Source organism: Vidua macroura, chromosome 7, assembly GCF_024509145.1.
Source record: "Vidua macroura isolate BioBank_ID:100142 chromosome 7, ASM2450914v1, whole genome shotgun sequence".
Lineage (NCBI taxonomy): Eukaryota > Metazoa > Chordata > Aves > Passeriformes > Viduidae > Vidua > Vidua macroura.
Window position 1 is genome coordinate 36,906,574 of NC_071577.1, and position 18,551 is coordinate 36,925,124.

At 39.9% G+C, this 18,551-nt stretch overlaps 1 protein-coding gene across 1 annotated transcript in view; it reads left to right on the forward strand.

Annotated features, from left to right (window-relative positions):
* The window catches only part of ARHGAP15 (Rho GTPase activating protein 15), a 320,784-nt gene extending 302,500 nt beyond the window's left edge, over positions 1 to 18,284 (forward strand). The window contains exon 14 of the mRNA XM_053982387.1: positions 17,014 to 18,284. Coding sequence (XP_053838362.1) covers positions 17,014 to 17,197 — 184 coding nt within the window. The 3' untranslated portion in view covers positions 17,198 to 18,284. The remainder of the gene's footprint in view (positions 1 to 17,013) is intronic.
* Positions 18,285 to 18,551: the final 267 nt, after the last annotated feature.

The window sequence follows — 18,551 nt, forward strand, 5'->3', positions numbered from 1 at the left end:
CCTGCACACCAGGACAAAATCACAATGTGATGACAAATCCAGCAGCAGTACCCAGAACTCTGAGGGAAAACCAGAACATGAAGTTAAAGTACAGCATATAGTAATGCTATATGGGATGTCTGCAAATTTTTTTTTTTCCCCTCCAAAGTTGGTGGAAGGAAGATGTAGCAAACATATGTGATTTTTGCTTGCTAAACTACGTGTCATATCAGCAGTTTTCAGGCAGGCTCACGTAATAAATGTAGGCTCAGGAGAGCCCTTTTCTCACACAGCAAAAGAACAGATTACACTGAGAACTGTGCAGGTTTTCTGTTAAGAAAAAAAAAATAAAGGTAAAATCTACTGAAAACTAAAAACAATCCCCAAAATGGAAATACTATATATAAAAAAATCTATTTGGGAAACCTCGTGAATCTGTGGAAGACCTACAACCCAAAATGTGGTATGGGCACTTAAGTTTTCCCTCAGGTAAAATGCCCAAATTCAGAAAGGTGCAGAAGCCCTTAAATGAAAGCACAAGAAAGACTATTTGTTGAAATTATTTCCTCAATCAAGACTTTTCTTTATAATCAGGCAACTCATAAGCAGCTTTTGGTTTTCAGCCATGGGACAGCAGCAGGGAGAAAAGTTTAATTGTGCTCCTACAAGCTACTGGAAATGTGAGGAGGAGAAACACCCTCCTGCACCAGAGGAGTAAGTAGGTGGGCTGACCAGTTACATAAAAGACTTGGGTATACCTGACTGGCATTTTAAGATTTATATGAAATTATTTAATCATCTTTAAACTTGAGAAAGGCAAATATATATTGAGATGTGCTTTTGCACACGTGCTTTTCTCAGTTTCAACTATGGAAGAGTTTTACAAAGGAGCTGGAGCAATGCCAACACTCATCCCATTTACCACAGCTTCCCAGGGCTCATTTTGGGGGAAGGAGAAGAATTAAATCCTTTTCCTCTCTGTTAAGTACACATCAGTCTACTGAACTCACCCTTTGGAAGTAACTGGACAAAAGAAAATATGTACCAGGCACAAGTGTGCCTGTAGTAGATTTTGGGTTAAAAAAAAAAAAAAAAAAAAAAAAAAAATCCAGTCTCTCAGAAGCATCTTTGAGCATTTTGATTTTGTACTTTTTGGGGTTGGGGTGACCTGCTACCGAGGGTTTTGCAGTCATGCCAAATCCTGCTCTTTGAGAAGTAAGAAAGTTTACAAAGTTTAGATCTTCCCCAAAGAATACCTTACTGCTTAGTGCTTTTAACAAGAAGCATGATGAGTAATTAAAGCCACATTTTCACCCCTTGCTTCCATCTATTTCCGATTTCCACAACTGTATTTAAAAATATAAACCCTGATTTTCATAACAGTCAGGCAAATAATTGCACTCAGTACTCTTCAATGCTACCAAGTACTGAACTGGTGTATCAGCAAATAACAGAATGATAAAAATAATTAACATAGTTTTAATTTAAATATTTATGACACAGTTGACTCTGTGGCTGCACGGCACCATTGTGCTGAGTGCAGTACACAAATCCTGATAGATAGAGCCCCTGTTTCCAAGAGCTCCTATTGTTCATCCCACATTACTCAATATCAAACGATCTCAAAAAAGCTTTTCAAACATTAATTAAATCTCCTAACTTCCTTTTCAGGTCAGTAAGTTTTATTATCCTAGTTGTGTAGATAAAGAAAGTGAGGAATGGAGAGGGTGAGACACTTTCCCACCACGACACAGCCAACACTTCTCACTTCCACTCTTTGCTTGCTCCCCAATCCCCCAGTGGAGTCCCCCAAGCCTTTGAAGGCTCATCCATGTGCTGTGGGTGTACATGTGCATCTGGCCAGCACATCCCAGGCAGGGCTGGTTACTGCTAAGGACTCTTCAGTTAATCAGGACCACGTGAGAATCCTGCTTCTGGTTTGCACTCGCATCAGCTTTAGCAAAATATCACCGGCGGAGTTAATTTATGGGATTTTGTAACCTCTTAATATTGCTTGGGGTTAGTGTTCTTTCCAGCTCAAATCCTTTTTTGTTGGCCAAAATTAGGAATGCTCAATTCATTGTAATGGCTATGCCCCCCTTTTTTTCTTTTTTTTATTTGGGGAGATTGGCCCTAACACACTAATGTCCACAACAAGGTCATCAAAGGGTAAATTGCAATGCTTTTCATTTTTGTGCCTAAAGATAAGTGATTTTTCTCAGAATTAAGGTTGTGAAATAAATAATTTGTTTGAAGTTTCTCAGAAATTCATTGGAACTTAAAAAAAAAACAAAACAAAACAAAAAAGGCTTTAAGGCCAAAATGTCAGCATTCTGTGCAAAATAATTAATATAACACAATAGGATCTATTCTACTATTGATTGAAAGGGAATTTATGCAGGTAATTCATTAAGGCTAGTTAGATTTTGGCATGTAAATCCCCCAGCACTTTGATGGGAAAACAGACCCTGGGTTTTTTTGGTTTGTTTTTTTTTTTTTTTTAATAAGCTATAAAATACATGATTTTCAGTGGCAAATATATAAAAAGCAAAAGCAAATACCTGAACAACTAGGGCCCTGCTCTGTAAGGGTTCTGGAATGACATTAGATCAAATCCTTTTTCACACACTGCAAAAGATGCAACAATCATTTCAATCACCATGTTAAGAGAATCAATACAATTTTTCCTTCCAGAGAATCGTACTTTACATTCCAATATTTGCAGGCTATCACCTTCATACATCTCTTTTTGTGGTCAAGTGCATGATTACTACTTCTGACAGGGTATTGGCCATTTTCTTATGAAGATCTACAAATTCTTGTAAATAAAAACCAATCTGAAAAAAAGAAAAAAAAAAAAAAAAAACAAAAAAACACCCTAAAAAAAGAAGAAGAAGAAGAGCAAATCTGTGGACTGGAATGCACTCTACTTGTAATGGGAACAAAAAGCTGGCAATGAAATATAAACCTAAATCACAGCAGAATGACCTACTTTAAGGCATTTGCCAAAGAGACAGTGTTTTAGACAGCTCCTCTGAAGTAGCGTCTTTATGTCTATGCCATCTGCAGATTTATTATTGTGCTTTAGAAAAAAAAAAAAAAAAAAAAAAGAAAGGAAAAAAAAAAAGGAAAGAAAAACCTACAGTGTGCCTGAACAAAACTCAGCTTCATCTATAGAAAGATTCCAGTACTGTGGGCACCACACCCACACCTACTGATGTGGTCCAAGTTTTTTCTTTAGAGGCACCTAATTAAGAAACCCTGACTCATTTACATGGATACGTTTGATCTAAATTACACTCCAAACCACACCAAATTAGGAGCATCTGTGAATGCAAAGTGTTTGTTCCCAGTGCCTGGTAGAACAGGGCCAGTTCTGGACGGCACATGTTCAAGTGACAAAAAATATTTCAGATGTAACATACTTCTGAGACCCACTTTTCCACTAATAATTCATAATGAGTTAAACCAGTATCTCTGCTTCAGCAATTATTTCAGGCTGGGGAAAAAAATGTCATTTTACTTTGTAAAGGAAGGGTGGGGGGGAAAAGCAGGAGTAGGCAACCACCCAGTTTGGTGGGACATTAACACAACCATTAGTTACAATTTAAATCTCTGCAATGCATTTGTTTTCAGATATGCTTTACACCTAAAGCCTGGGCTGAAGGAAAGTATAAATTAATGATTGGTTGTTGTTCACAAACAAGACCTTCTGCCTTGGTGAATGGTCTCCCCTCATTAATCAGTTTTCCAGAGGAGTCTGAGTGGAAGGCAGGGTCTCAGCCCAAAGGTGCAGCACCCTACATAATAGTAACATGAAAAATCCAAGACCACCAGATTCGAGAGTGATGCCTCCCTTTCCAGGCTGCATTGCTGGTGGCTGACTGTGCCTGCTTGCAGCCCAGAAAGCCACTCTGCACAAAAACTGGTCCTGTGGCAATTAGGAAACTTTTATCTTGCTTTCCCATCTCCCACTAAGAGCGAGCAGGGGGGCTGCAGAAGCCACTGGTTGCTGCTTTGCCGCCTTACTGACAAACTGAATAAAAAATAGCCTTAATCTCACTCTAAGCAGCCCAAGAACCGTGGAGTGTAAATCCGAATTCCACGCTGGGTTTGCAATTCCCAGCCCACTGGCACAATTTGGCACGACCTTTGGATTTGGCCCATAGTGTTTGGCAGCCACCTTTTATTCTTCCCATCTTTTATACTTTGTGAATAGTCCAAGTTACATAATGCCAGTGACAATTTGTTTATGGCGAGAGCTGGAGTCACTGTTTTATGATTACATTCAAACTTTAAGCCACATTTTGACATCTAAGGATCATCTTGCATTCTCATGTACTCTATACAATGAAGGTTTGTGTTCCAGTGAGGAGCAGGGGGGAGGAACTTTATAAATAACATGACTCCTTTTGTCTGAAGAGATTTTAATACATTTGTCTGATCTACTGTTTTTGCAGTAGCTAGAATATAATTTGAATATATTAATATTTTCAGCAACTGTGCTGAGAGAGCCCAGTTAATAACTTATGCATGGGTGTATAGATACACTTCAGACAGAGGTAGTTTTTAGCCCTTGTGTTGGTAATACTTAGAAACACACAATGAAAGAGCCTGTTCTTTCCTCCTCTTTGTTGTGGGCATGCATTGTGATGGTATGGAGCCAGTGTTCTTTCTGTTGTCTACACAGCCTGGATTCAATAAGCAGTTATATATGCATATTATGACAATGTGGTCAAGGAAACCAGATTTTTTTACTATACCTTCATGTGCCTGTACAGTATAAAATCTGGTATTTATTTTTCTTGTCCTCATTCAATATGTTAACAAAATCATAATTTGATACAGGTTATGTTCACTTTATAATTAAAATTATAGAGTTAGATGAAAATACAGCAAGATGTTGCTGAATGGAAAATATTTATCTTTTCGTACATTACGCATTATGGTGCTATGTAAAATCATAAATCTGTGAAGCAGCTCTCTCCAGCCAATTTGCCTCCTCCCCTGGTCCACAAGATGCAGCCAGTTACCTCCTCTAAGCTGAGGGTTCCACCTGAGCCCTGACATTAGATAACACTGCCACATCCTCTCCAGAGCTTTGCTGTGGTCTTCCAAAAGAAGACCCCTTGCCATGGAGATAAGCCAAGAAAAAGGAATTCAGAAAAGTTCTGTAATTTTTCCAGCTCCTCCTGCAGCTCTCCCAGAACCTTCATGGAAAAAGCACAAACTTTTTTACACCATGTTCTCTGTGTCAGCACTAAACTCAGGCTCCCCAGACCACCTCAGGATAGCACTTCATCCATCTGGAAACTGTTCTCACCTCCCAGATCATTGCCATCCACACTGCCAAGTGCAGGCCTTCACCAAACACCATCAGCAGCCACCCTACAGTCAGCCTAGGGCATATGGGACAGCCCTAGAGCATATGGAAGCTTTCCAGTAAGTGAAGTTTACTGGGAACATCAGTTTGCCTTGTTCAAACTCTCAGTCCAGAGAGGATTTCCACAGGGCTGTGGCAGCAGTAGCAGGCAACTTTAACCACCTCAGACAACCCAGATTGTTTCCATGTCTGGATAAGGGTCTCATAAAAGTGTCATCAGGATAAGGAGTTTTCATTCCTTCAGAACATCTACCCCATGGAAGTCACTGCAGCTGCTCTGGACTCAGAGCCAACCCTGAGATTTCTATCACACGGCACATTTCAAGCCTTGTTGGACACATTTTGGATCTCACCTGGCCTCTATGGTGAGGAGCTGCTTAACCTTTCCAAATTATACAGTAAGAGCTTTCCATTACTTCTCATATTAAATTAAGTTTATCCAGCTCTGCATCCTGAAACTACAATGTGTGCTTGCTAAAGAGGCATTTTCTAAGCTTGTAAATCCATTTACAAACATTCACTTCAGGCCAGACATTTTCTGCTGGAGAGGGAGCACCTACAGAGAGGTGTCCTGGAAGCCTCTTACTGTGTGACTCGTCCAAAGACTGATGACTGATATCAGGACCTTGATATCAACAGCAAGATTGTCCCTTTTGTTCCTAAATCCTTCAATCTCTGTCGAACATGGTTTGGGTTAGGAGGTCTAAGAGACTCATGTATGCTTTCTCACCAGTTTTTTTAACTGTGGATTTTGATCAGGGTCAGACAGAAGCAGATATTGGCAAATCTGGTCACTTGAAGCTTCAAAGATGAAAGAAATGCAGCTACTGAGAGAGGTAGGGCTGACTGTGTAGAGTATAAAGACTTTATAAAGTATCTAAGGCAGTTAGACCAGAGTCATCTGAGACCAGCACATGTGTGAATGGGTATTTGACTTTAAAGGAACTAATGAGAAAATTCAAAGCTAGTTTAAAGCCAGGAAATATTGCAGAACTTGCAGTACTACAAAGGGTGCTTCTTAGAAAGAAACAATATATGGAAAATCCTCCACTCCAGGCAGTCCCTGCATTTAGTGCAGCAGACTAAACACGTGCACAAAAAAATAAACATCAAGCTAAGGTGAGCGGACAAGACAGACAAAGTGTAAGTAGAAAAGACAATGCTGACATAGTAAATTCATTGCTCAAGGGCAAGTAAAATGTAAATAAGTTTAAAGAAATCAAAGACTCGTGGCACATACTCACTAGTGCATTTAAGAGCTGCGTTCATCCTACTCGTGCTCAGTATCAGGGCTGAAACAATCGTGGTGCTGGGAGGCATGTTAAAGCATCTTTCAAATCTGATACAAATGCAGTGCATATATATTGCAATCCTAGCTTGGTGGGGAGCTCAGAACTGAACCTGGAAGAGGAGGAATCCTGGTTGAGGTCAGATCCCACAGAAAATCATCTTTGTTGGGTAGATCACTGCAAAAATCACTGTTTCATTTTAAACAACAAGACGGTGACAATATGGGATAAAAAATGTGGAATTTTTTTTATATTGGGGACAGTTAATAGGCCAACATTTGAATTTTTTTTCATTATTTAAAAAAGACTTGAAACAAAATAATTTATGAAGTAATTGCAAAGCTTTGATTTTTGAAGGTCTTTTCCAAACCAAATGATTCAGTGATTCTATGATATAAAAATTCACAGAAAAAGGAAAACTTTGGTGAGAGTTTGCTCCCTGACTTTTGTGGAATTCTTTGCCACATTCTCTGATTTCAGTGTCAAAAATTACTGGGTTTCTCACAGAACTGAATAATTAATTCATGACACTGGACAAAACCAATGTGTTGATAGTGAAACTGTGTCTTTCATGGGCTGCTCTAGACCCACAAGCAAAGATGAATTTCTGGGCAGGATGTCTACAGCTCAACATCCCAGGCTGAAATTCCACTCAATTGCCCCTTCTGGGCTCTAAGTCAGAAAGCAAACCTGTCATGTCCAGGGCTGAGTTATTTGCTGTCAACTGGATTATAGCACAAAAAGGCTGTAATTGAAGGGTGCAAGAGGTTATAGATTGAACATAGTCAAAAGCAGTAACTCCACTTAGTAAAAGTAGATATCACCCAAAATGAGAAAAGTTAAGCTCATATAAGGTGAAATTCTGACTCCATTGTGGCTTCCAGTTTCTGGGATTTTTGTCAGTGACTTTCAGAGTAATCAAAATTTCACTCTCTGCCCAGAGAGAGATGCTGCAAAGGGTGTGATGAAGTGAAAGTTAAAATAACTCTTAACCTGGGGCTTCCAACATACATTTTCTGAGCAGAGACTGCTGCTTAACTCAGTGTTTTCATGATGTAGCAGTGCAGACAGCCCTTCAGGGGACCAAGGGGATAAAACTGTGCTAGTGGAGTACAGCTGGGACATGCAACCAGAGCCACCCTGCTGTAAATACTGAAGCTCCCATTGTTCAGCACCCTGTGGGACAACAGGAACTGCACTACTTAGGCACAGTAAGGTACAGTTTGTGGGAAGTGATTTCAGAAAGCTGTAACATCACTGAATACCTGTGGCAGTGCTGGCACCTTCCACCTGAGGCCCTCCCTTGAAAGGCAGAGATTACTGGAAGAGAGAGCATAGAGTGTCTGACAGATGCACTAATTTTACTGGGAGCAGGAGGATTAAATTATAATACAGTCTCATCATCTTTCTACCTTTCACACCAGTAAATCTGAACCAAAGAATGCAGTTGATGTGCCTCTGGGAAGAAGGGACATAGGGTCTCCTGTGTGCTTTCCATATCCCCTCTGCTTTGGGTGTGCTGCTCAGAGTGGCTTCTCTAACTGAGGTACAAACCAGAGCTGGTGGCTCTGGTTTTTTTGCCATGTACTTTCTGTTTGTCCATCATTAAGCACATCAAAGCCTCGGTGTCTCCATCAGGAAACAATGCTGTTAATAACACTAATCCACCTTTATTAAGAGCCTTTAGCTCTATGGAGGAGCACCAAATATTATTAAGACAAAGACAAGAGGATAATAAGGAAACGTGTTTTTTCCCTTGCTGACCTAGTTTCTAACCTCACTTTAAAATCTTCCCTTGATTTTAATTACGCTTAATCTAAAGCTAAGCTCACAAATCTAGCAAACTTAAGGGCTGCTTTTAAAGTGAATTTTCTCGCCTGTCAGAGTTCCTCAAGCTTTCTGTGCTACAGTCAGGGGTTTATTTCCAGCCCAGGCACAGAGCTGGGGCATTTCTCTGCCAGCACAGTGACTGTTGGGCTCGTGAGCTCAGGCACCACCTTGCTCCACTCGAGCCTGGGCACCACAACATTCTTCACAGAACAATTGCAGTCCTTTTCTCATCAGCCATAGCCAGAGGCAGCAATAAGGGTGAAGGATATCTATCATGAAAAGTCCAGTGTCAATGTGTTCCCCCAATTTATTTACTGACCTTCAATGCAACAGCCATACTCCTGACCCTCATGAGATGAAGCCTAAGGGGAAATGGCACTGAGCACCAATTCCATATCCTGTTGTTCTGTGGTCTAAATTAAGTGCTAATTAATTACCACTGGCATCTTTGGCATTGCCTGTCAAATTGGATTTAGGATATCCTTTCACTGTTTAAACAAATAGCCCTACATCTAAAGCTAAAATCCCACGTGTCAGCATTTTCTTTACTTTTAAATTTTTATTTTAAAATCCAGTGAGCGTGTTCACGGATTTTGCAGGTAGAATTCAAATAAAAGAAACAGGAATTGATATTGTCAATTTTGATTAATAGTCCCTCATTAATAAACATCCTGTTATTCAGTTTCCACCTGCAGTTGCTGATGTTGCCTGGAATCAATTAACTCATGTAATTTGATTTATTTTACAAAGACATTTTTGGATGTGCTGTGCTGATGATAAAGGTTCTATATTTACAATTCGTGATTTAAGCGAGATTGTTACTAACTGCTTTTTATTTGTAATGTTACAAGAAAGCTTTGGGCATTCTTGAACAAAAATACTTAAGCAATTTAAAAAGTTAAAGCTTTATTTATTTAAAACTATCTGTTGACTTCTGAACCACACAGGCCACAAAAGCATAGAAATCCAGGAACTATGACAGGTTGGTCTTTACAACAAGCCAGTTGCTCTGGGGAAAAAAATATATATCAGAAGTAGAATTAAAAATAAATTTTAAAAAAGAATCAAGCACAGTAGAAGTTACATCACCAGCCACAAATACATTTTAGTCATTAAGGCAGTATACTTCTGTCTGAACTCTTATCATTCTGTGTAATCTCACACTGCCTTTATCACTCTACTATCCAAATGCCTCTAAGAAATACATCAGCATCTGCCCTACATCTGCCACGGGGGGTTTTGCTCTCTCCCATCCCCTCCCCAAAGAGAGGCTTGTGCTCACAGTGCCTGTGTGGCTTTTGGGCAGGGATTTGCTCTTGTTTGAGCTAAATTTGCTGCTACAGGGCTACAAAAGAAGGCAAGAATTAATGCCTTGTGCACAGGGCTGCAGGCAGAGGAGTCCAGGATGCTCCTTGAGGAAGTTCATGGCCTTCAGCTGACTCCTACCAAAAGGCTGTGCCCAAACAGGCAAACTGCAGGCACAACAGCAACATGGACTAGCCAGATGTGTCCTCTTAAGAGCACCAGTCAGAGCCAGTTGGCATTCACACACAAAAAACTAAAACCCAAGCCAAACTGGGAGGACAAAGTGCTGGCTGTCAGTAAATGGAAGAACCTAGCAGGTCATCCAGTTGTATCAGTTTTCCAAAAGGGAGACCTGGAATTTTAGAATAGGGAAGATTTTGTGGAAAGATATTGAATCCATCTCTTTGATACAATTTGGTTTTGGGGACTGGGACCTGATCTTTTGCCCATACCAAGGTCTTTGGTGAAGCCACAATGTGGTGATAGGTTCCTGCCCTTGCTGTCCATGCAGCAGTGTGCACCTCCTGCCTTTGGAGCTTCTGTGACTCAGAAGATGTCCAGAAAAACAAACAATCCCAAGGCTGAGGTGCAGATAAACTGTTACCCCCCTCACAGCTCCTCAGTGGAGCAGGAGCACCTCCCCTTGTGCAGAAGAACAAGCAGGACTTCTCAAAGCACTTTCCTGAATGAAGCCCCTGTAGAGGCTGCAAGTATCTTTAGATACCTAAATGTGTTTTTACATGCTGTCCTCAACCACCCAAAAGATAAAGCCTTTCTCCACAAGACAGGCATTCTGTGAGGTGTGTGCAAAGGCAAGAGCCCCCATGCTCTTCTGCAGGGTCATCGCATGGGAAGCAAAGTTCACCCAGCGCTGAGGAGGCTTTATTTTTAACTATTCTCTTATTAAACCAGGCTAAGCCAGACTAAATGCCTTTCCTCAGCTTTTCACAGTCTATTCAGCCAACTGTGAAGCAATGTTCAGAGTTAGTTTAGTTATTATTCTCATTTAGGGCCAGGCTCCAAGGCAGTTCATCCAGGGAAGGGCTCGTGCTGTGAGATATGCAGGGGATCCCCTGAGGAAGCCCATTCTCCACCAGGGCCCTCTCAGCTGTCCAGGTACTATATATAGCCACCCAATGGTCACATTGAAAGCCTAGTCCGTGGAGGAGGACAGCATAGAGAGCTCGTTCTTGTATCCCAGAGCAACTGAAGAGAAGGGATTTTTCCCAAAGTGCTGTAACACGAGCCCACAGCTGCAGAGCACAGGAAGCCTATGGAGTTTCTGTAGGCCAGGAGCCATCGAGGCTATTTTCAGCAAAAGCAAGCTCTTAAGCATGTCTGAACTATTTCTGACCCCTCTTGTAACATATCCTACACCGTGACCTGGTCTCTCTATTACCAGCCTAGCTATTGTTTCAAATTCTACCTGTGGAACAAACGGGGATTTAAAATGCCTTCATGTTTTACACAGCTAGATGCAACTAGCTTAAAACTGTATTAGTGCACTGTGACCCCTGAGTTGTGCCTGTTTGTTGCAGAGGAAACCACATGGCACATTTGGAAAAGGACAGACATGGTGGTGTTTTGGAGCTCCTCTATAGGCAGAAGCCTCAGGTCTCAGTTCCATACACACCAATCTCCCTGTTCCCATCATGGTGTACAGATCTCACAAGTTGGGGACTCCACTGATGATGCACCTGCTTAGCTTCACCAGCTGGTGAATGCCACTGTAATGCACCTGAGCAAATCACCATACAGCCAGCACAGAGATAATAAAGAGGTTTAGTCTGCATTCATAAAATATCAAGAATCTGAATTTAATGCTAAATTTGAAATGTATCTATGTAGCAGTGCAAGGAATTGAACAGTTTACAGAAATAGAGTTTGCGGCATCAGGGGCTCCCTTACCACCAGCTACCTCCATAAGTTTCCCAGGATGGAGTTGAGTAATGCACAGGCCCTGCCCTCTTCCTCCACGATGTGTATATTTTGGGTTCTCTCCTCAGCTGGTGTATCCAGCTGGGTATGGATATCTCTGCAAGATTTTGATCTGTTATAGGACTCCTGTTGTTGTTTGTACTTTAAGAGGACTCTCAAAGCTGAAGTTCACTTGTCTTTTTAGTACCAAAATCCACTCTGGTTCTTCCCAAAAAACAACTGCTGCAGCTGAACTGAAATAAATTGATGACAGAAAATGATGTGGCTGTGGTATACTGTATCTCAGAAAAGTGTGTAACAGGCCTTAAACGAAAAGGAAATATGTTGAGGAAAAAAACTGATAGTTTAGGTTATCTGTGCTTCATGTTAGAGCTGTGGTTCCTTCCTAACACTGAAAAACCCAGCTGCAAAAGCCCTGCGAAAATGTGCTTATACACACACAGACATTATCACTTCCTAGGACGGTACGTTTTATTATCAGGTTATTTTCCAGTACATTTGGCACAGTTAAGGTAAGTATATTAACTTTACTTCCAAATAAAGAAAACAAAGTTGTACTGAATGTCTCAGGCACTGTCAATGAGTTAAGAACTGACAGGAGGTCCAAGTAATCAACCCTGTCTACAGCACTGAGCTTTCCCCTGGGACACCTCCTCTGATCATACAATGTATCTGACTGGCATGGATGTAGAATTGCTTTCAATAAAGATTTTATTTCAAGGTTGGATGATTCTTTCCCAAATGTCTTGTCTCTAAAGCAAAGTATGTAATACCTGTTATTTTTTAACTCCTGTGAACCAGCATTTGGGAAGGAGGGGAGCGTAAAATGTTGAGCTGAAAGCTGTTCATCATAAGAGACAAATTTTAACAAATTGATTGGGAGCTCTGCAATACCAGGAGTCAGAAAGCTGCTGCATAAAAACTGGCCTGTACCAGTGCAGTGAAGAGGCCTGTTAACAGAATTATTGCTGGGGAGAGCTGAAGGCAGCTGAGCCCTTACCAGGGCCAAGTCCTTAAGCTACAACATTACATTTGCATATGCCTGAGAATAGATAGGAAAGAGATATTGGCTAATTTGAGGATAATTATTGGCAAAGTGAATCAATGGGAGGCACACACTTTGACCTATTAAGGCAGTTCACAGGAACTTACATTTCAAATCAGTTCCCATCATCCCTCAGGATGAGCAACTCTAGCTATGACAGTGGTTGCCAGCACAGTTCAGCAAAGCCACAAAACCCACCCAAATGTGCTGTCATGGAATACCCCACTCTGAGAGGAGTCCTACTTCCATAAGGTTAGTTCCTATACCAAGATGAGAGATGACACAAATACAGCATTTTTAATCTTTTTGGTGGAGTTTCATTTATTCCTATTTGTCTTTAATCTCTCTTGGCCTCTGTGTTGGTCTTGGTATCTGTTTCTAGTGGCAGAGACTTCCCTAGTGAACACAAATATTGTGCATAACTGTAGGACAGGATTCTGACAACAACAAAACCTCATTTTATCCCTCAGTCCTCCACTGAATTCAGGGGATGGTATTTCCTACACCTGCCATTCTAGCCCATAACCTCATACCAAGTGATCCTTTCTTCCTCTTCTGACCCCCTCATTTTGTAATGTGCTGTCCTTTAGTCACAGTCAATATTACCAGGTTGTGGAAGAATACAGGATTGTCCTATTGAAAAGTTACCCTCAAAAATAATTTAAAACAGTGAAAGAATACCAGGCATGGCTAAAACCAGTTCTGCTAAGGGTAGAAATGCCCCTGACATTGAGCAAAATTAAATCCTCATAGGCTGGAAAAGGATAAAAAAGTAAAAGTGAGCAGTTCTCAAAGCAGCTGGCTCTACCCTCCAACACTCTCCAGCCTACAGTAAAACAGTGTCCTTTCCAATGGGATTTTCCTCCCTAAGTACACTGAATTCCCCAATGTTTTATGTGCAATAGGAATATTAAGTTGTTGAGGAGTCAGAGTCACTGTGGAAAACCTTTCTCCTCCTCAGCAGTTACTACAAAGCAAAAAGGATGACGAACATTTCCTAACACCTACTGTGTTTGGAGCAATAATCCAGTGTGCTTTCCAAACGTCAGAATTAATAATGATTTTATTTAGAGAGTTTGAAAAGTGTAGGTTTAATGGAACTAGAGAGCCAAGTCACCATACAATGACCCTCTTAGCTGTAGGCTTGCCCTGCTCTCCGTCACACGTTTTCCAGCTTGCAGTTGCCTTGGCAACAGCCAAAGCATAAATTCCAAGTATTTTTCCTTATATATCTGCCATTGACACTATAGCCCTCCTATCAGACACTTCTGCTGTTTTAATTCATCATTAGTTTCATTACTATGAATAATGAGGACTATATTTTCTGCGTTTCTCCTGACTTGTGATTTTAAGGACTGAAGACATTCTGAGACTCGGTTATTTTGGAGGAAAAAAAAAATAATCTTGTGCAGCATAGCACCCAACAATTTCTTGATATGGTTCCAACATCTGTGGCACCGGATTATAGAATGTTTCTGAAATAACCTTAAATTGATGGATCATTGCTCCTTTCATTTGGGCTTGACAAAAAGTACCTCTGGCATTTCCTTTCACTCATTATGTTGAAAATGGTGTGTCACTCTTTCTGCTCTTTTTCTTGCCAAAAAAAAGAATTCTTGTCCATTTTTTCAATATTTTCTCTTTTAACAACTCAATTTCACCTAGTAGCTATAGTAATAGACCTAAGTGTACGTATTTTATTTTGATTTGCACTGACTTCTTTTGTGGAGAGATGATAAAAATATCAGTTATAGAATTTCTTTGGTAAATGTTTGTAATCCAAAAAGACATAAAGTCTAAAACTTATAATTATTCTATTCAGGGTGGATTGAATTCCTTCCTTCTACTTCTTCAGTAGCTGCGTTTTACCACATATTATTTAACTATTCAGACTTTCCATGTTTCCAAGTTCGCTTGCTTTATGGGTTTTTTTTTGTTATTATGGTGAAAACAAGTGAAACTGCATTGTTCTATCAAGGATTTTCAAGACACTTTCTCAATACAGTACTGCTTATTCTAGCATTAAGGTCAGGAAACCCAAATTTACACAAATTTTCTTAATGCCACGTTACATATTGATGAGCTACAGTCAGTTCCTGTCCATCACCAACACACACCACGCACAGCCTCCATTGCCTCGTGCCATACCCCCACCACCTGATTGCTGGGAAATGTTATCATGCCTGGACTTTGCCAGGATGTCATGAGAAGGATGGAATTTCCCAGACAAACCAGGGAAATTATTCTCCTTCAGGAAGATGGCAAGCAAAAGCAGAAAGGTTGGCCATTCATCTTCCATTTTCTGTGTCCCCATCAGGAACATGGGATCTCAACACCTTGCTCCACATTTTACAGACAGAGGAAGGCAGACCCCCCATCCCTTCAGTAAACTGAGCTCTGTTCCACACTTCTTCACCCTGATTCTGCTCATCCATGGTCCATTGCCTCCTTCTCCCTGCAAGGGGCTGCTCCTCCAGCTCCATCAGTGTTGTCCATTATCAGCACCCTCTTGTCTCAAAGCTATGGCTGATGCTGCTAAATTGATTACTTCTAAATAATCAACACAAAGCTGCTAAATTTCCCCCTCCAGTGAACATGCATCTCTACTCCTGCTGATGTGATCTCCAAATGTTTCATGAAGTTTCCAACTTTCACCACATAACAAGCTCAACAGAAACCAAGTCTCTCTCCTGGAGAGCTCCCCAAGCTTTCTGTACATGCCTCTGCATAAGTGGCATGAAGCAAAAAAAATCTCATCACCTCTGTAACATTTTTAATTGTGATAAAGATGTGTGACATCCATCAGAAGCCCACGCAGTCGCTTGGCAACAATACTTCTAACTTTTGAGACTTTCTGAACTCCTAAGAGAAGACATGTTATATTAATATTACCACAGAGGAAAGATAATTAATTTTTTAAAAATTTAATGAAGATGCTATATTTTAAGAAACTAATAGTTAAGCCAATCTGATTAGTGCCATATGGAGAGTGTTTTGTGCAATGGACACCACGGTTACTAGCATGAGGCAGAAGTAATTCTTCCTATTTATATATGGAGAAAAAAACCATGAGTGTTGATGCTCCAGGAATGTGGTAAACTATGAGATTGGCACAAATCCACAAGAGATGCTTTTTGCTGTATGACCCACCCACTAACATGAAAAAAACCAGTTTTTTTAAGTGCCTGGAGCTATTAGGTCTCTCAGTTTCTTTCCCTTATAGCGTGTCTTGGTGTAAGTTCAGCAACAGGTATGGGAAAACAGAGACAGCTGTGATGGCTTTTAAATGGCTGTCTGGATTTTAAAAAGGTAAATGAGTGACAGTGGCAGAGAGGGGGGGAAAGCAGAACTTGGCTTCAACAATCCACTTGGAATACTTAAGTTAAAACTAGCAGGTTAAGGAGGCATCCATAAATTCAAACATTTACATAACAAAGCTACATTTAGTTTGCATTCCTTGCTGGAGCTGTGCAATTTATTTATAAAATATGTATCTTCATTTACTAGTCTTTCCAACCCTAGGATACATAATATATTCTGCAGGGTTGAGAGAAATGGATTTCTACTTAGTCTGTACTCACCACTGCAGAGATTTATGCCAAACTTCCCACCTAAACTCCATCCATTAAACCTGTACTGTTCTTAGACCAGACTTCTCCATCCTTAATGTCCTTTCCACAGGAATATTAAGTCTTAATACAGACGCAAGATCAACTTTTAATAATAATAGTCCTTCTCTTGTAATTTTGTGGGTAATAAAGATATCAAAGGTTATAATCCTTACCATTATTTTCTAAGTCATCTCATTAAGGTATGTGGTCTCTGTGTCTTTCAAGAAACTTTGTGTCAGGATAAGGCATGCAAAAGTCTTTAGTTACATAAATTTCACAATCCATTTCAGACCATACTCACTTTATTGGATTTAAATTAGCAGAAGGAATGTGTTTCATATGAGCCCTATATTAAGGGGCTTTTTTTTGGTTTTCACAACTCTTTCAGTGCTGGAGACCATGTTAAGGGAAGCAGGGAATCTTCTCCCTGGCACTGCAAAACCCCTCCTTTCCTTGTTTGTCACGCTGGCAGAAATTTCTCTTGCTTCCCTGTTTTCTTTCTTTTGGATAAGTTAACCAAACAAACACCCCTATCAGGAGAAACATTTAAAAAGTGCCTCTATGTGCTTCAAGAGCAACAGTGACTCCTCTGACACCCTTCTTTTTTAACCAGTTCTTTCCTTTTGTCAACAGGATAGCAGCCAAGGAATCCGTGAATCTTATGTCAACACAGAGCTTAGGAATTGTGTTTGGACCAACACTCCTTAGACCTGAAAAGGAGACAGGGAACATGGCAGTCCACATGCTGTACCAAAATCAGATAGTTGAACTTATGCTGAGCGAGTACAGCAAGATCTTCGGCTCGGAGGAAGACTGACAGACAGGGCCTGTTATTGAAAACGTTCACATCTGTCTTGATGTCTAATATTTTTACATTTCTGTAAACATATTTCTGAAATATTTCTTTTTCTTTCAAGTGACAGATGCCTCATTTTGTGCAAACTTAATGATGATTTTGTGTCTAATTTTCAAACATTGGAATAAAAAATATTGTCAACATTTGCCTATATGTATTCTGCATTAACCCTTTGAGAGTTTCATTATGCTAGCACTCCAAGTGTCACTTTTTCTGCAAGCTGAGCATACAGCATATGGCCCTAGACCATAGAAAATGCTGTTTACCAACATATGCAATGGCACAGAAAGACAGATAATAATTGAGGAGGTTTGTGGAAAACGGATTAAAGTATGTATATTTAAAGCAATGAATTAAAGCAGTGACACGAGATCATTCATAGCTAATCTGAGTATAATTTACCTTTCTCTTTGATATACGTTGAAAATTAAAAACACGATGAATAATCATTTGTCTACCCCAAGAGCTTGGAAAAAAATTGCATTTAATGCTTTTAAACAAATAAAATAAACAAACACAAACAAAATGAGAATGTCAGTATTTGCATAACAGTGCCTAAAAGAAATTAAAAACGGAATTGGAACTTTGGCATTTTTACTTAAACGCGGTACATGAAATGAAGACATTGCATGACTGCTCATTTTAATGTAACATCCATTTTGATTCTTCATCACACTGTACATCTGCCCGCTTTCCCCAGCTATCTCATGTTCTGTAGCATTTGTATTGTGCTCCTGAGGATGCTTTATTGGTGAACTACATTAAATTCATCTAGAAAGAACTTTAAAAAAAAGCCTTTTCATATGCCCTTAGGATTACTTGGCTAGACTTGAATCAATTTATGCATTTGATGGTTAGTTTCAGTTGTCATGGATAAACAAAAGGGTAACTGTCTAGAATATATCAAATATTGTTTCATTTTGAAATGTATGTTTCCAGCTATACACATCTCCTACCCTGTTTTGTAAAAGTATTCTGCTGATAAAATGTAGACTTATGTTTGACAGCTTTTTAATCAAGTTCAAAGAGAATAAATAAAACTAATCCAGTGTGGTAAAGAGTCTGTCTGGTTATCGATTTGTTCATAAAATGAAAAATAAACCATGTAAATAAGATGTGTGAAACACAGATCCAGAAGCAAATATTTAAAGCAATTAAAGACCCCAAAACATAGGATTAATGCATAGGTCTGCTGTGTATGAGAGATATGTCTTCAATATCACCTCAGCAGATCATGGGCTCCTTCAATTTTTACTCAGCATTGTTGTGCAAAATTCCATGTTATTCAGGAAAGGTCGCTCCTTGGAGCAGTCAT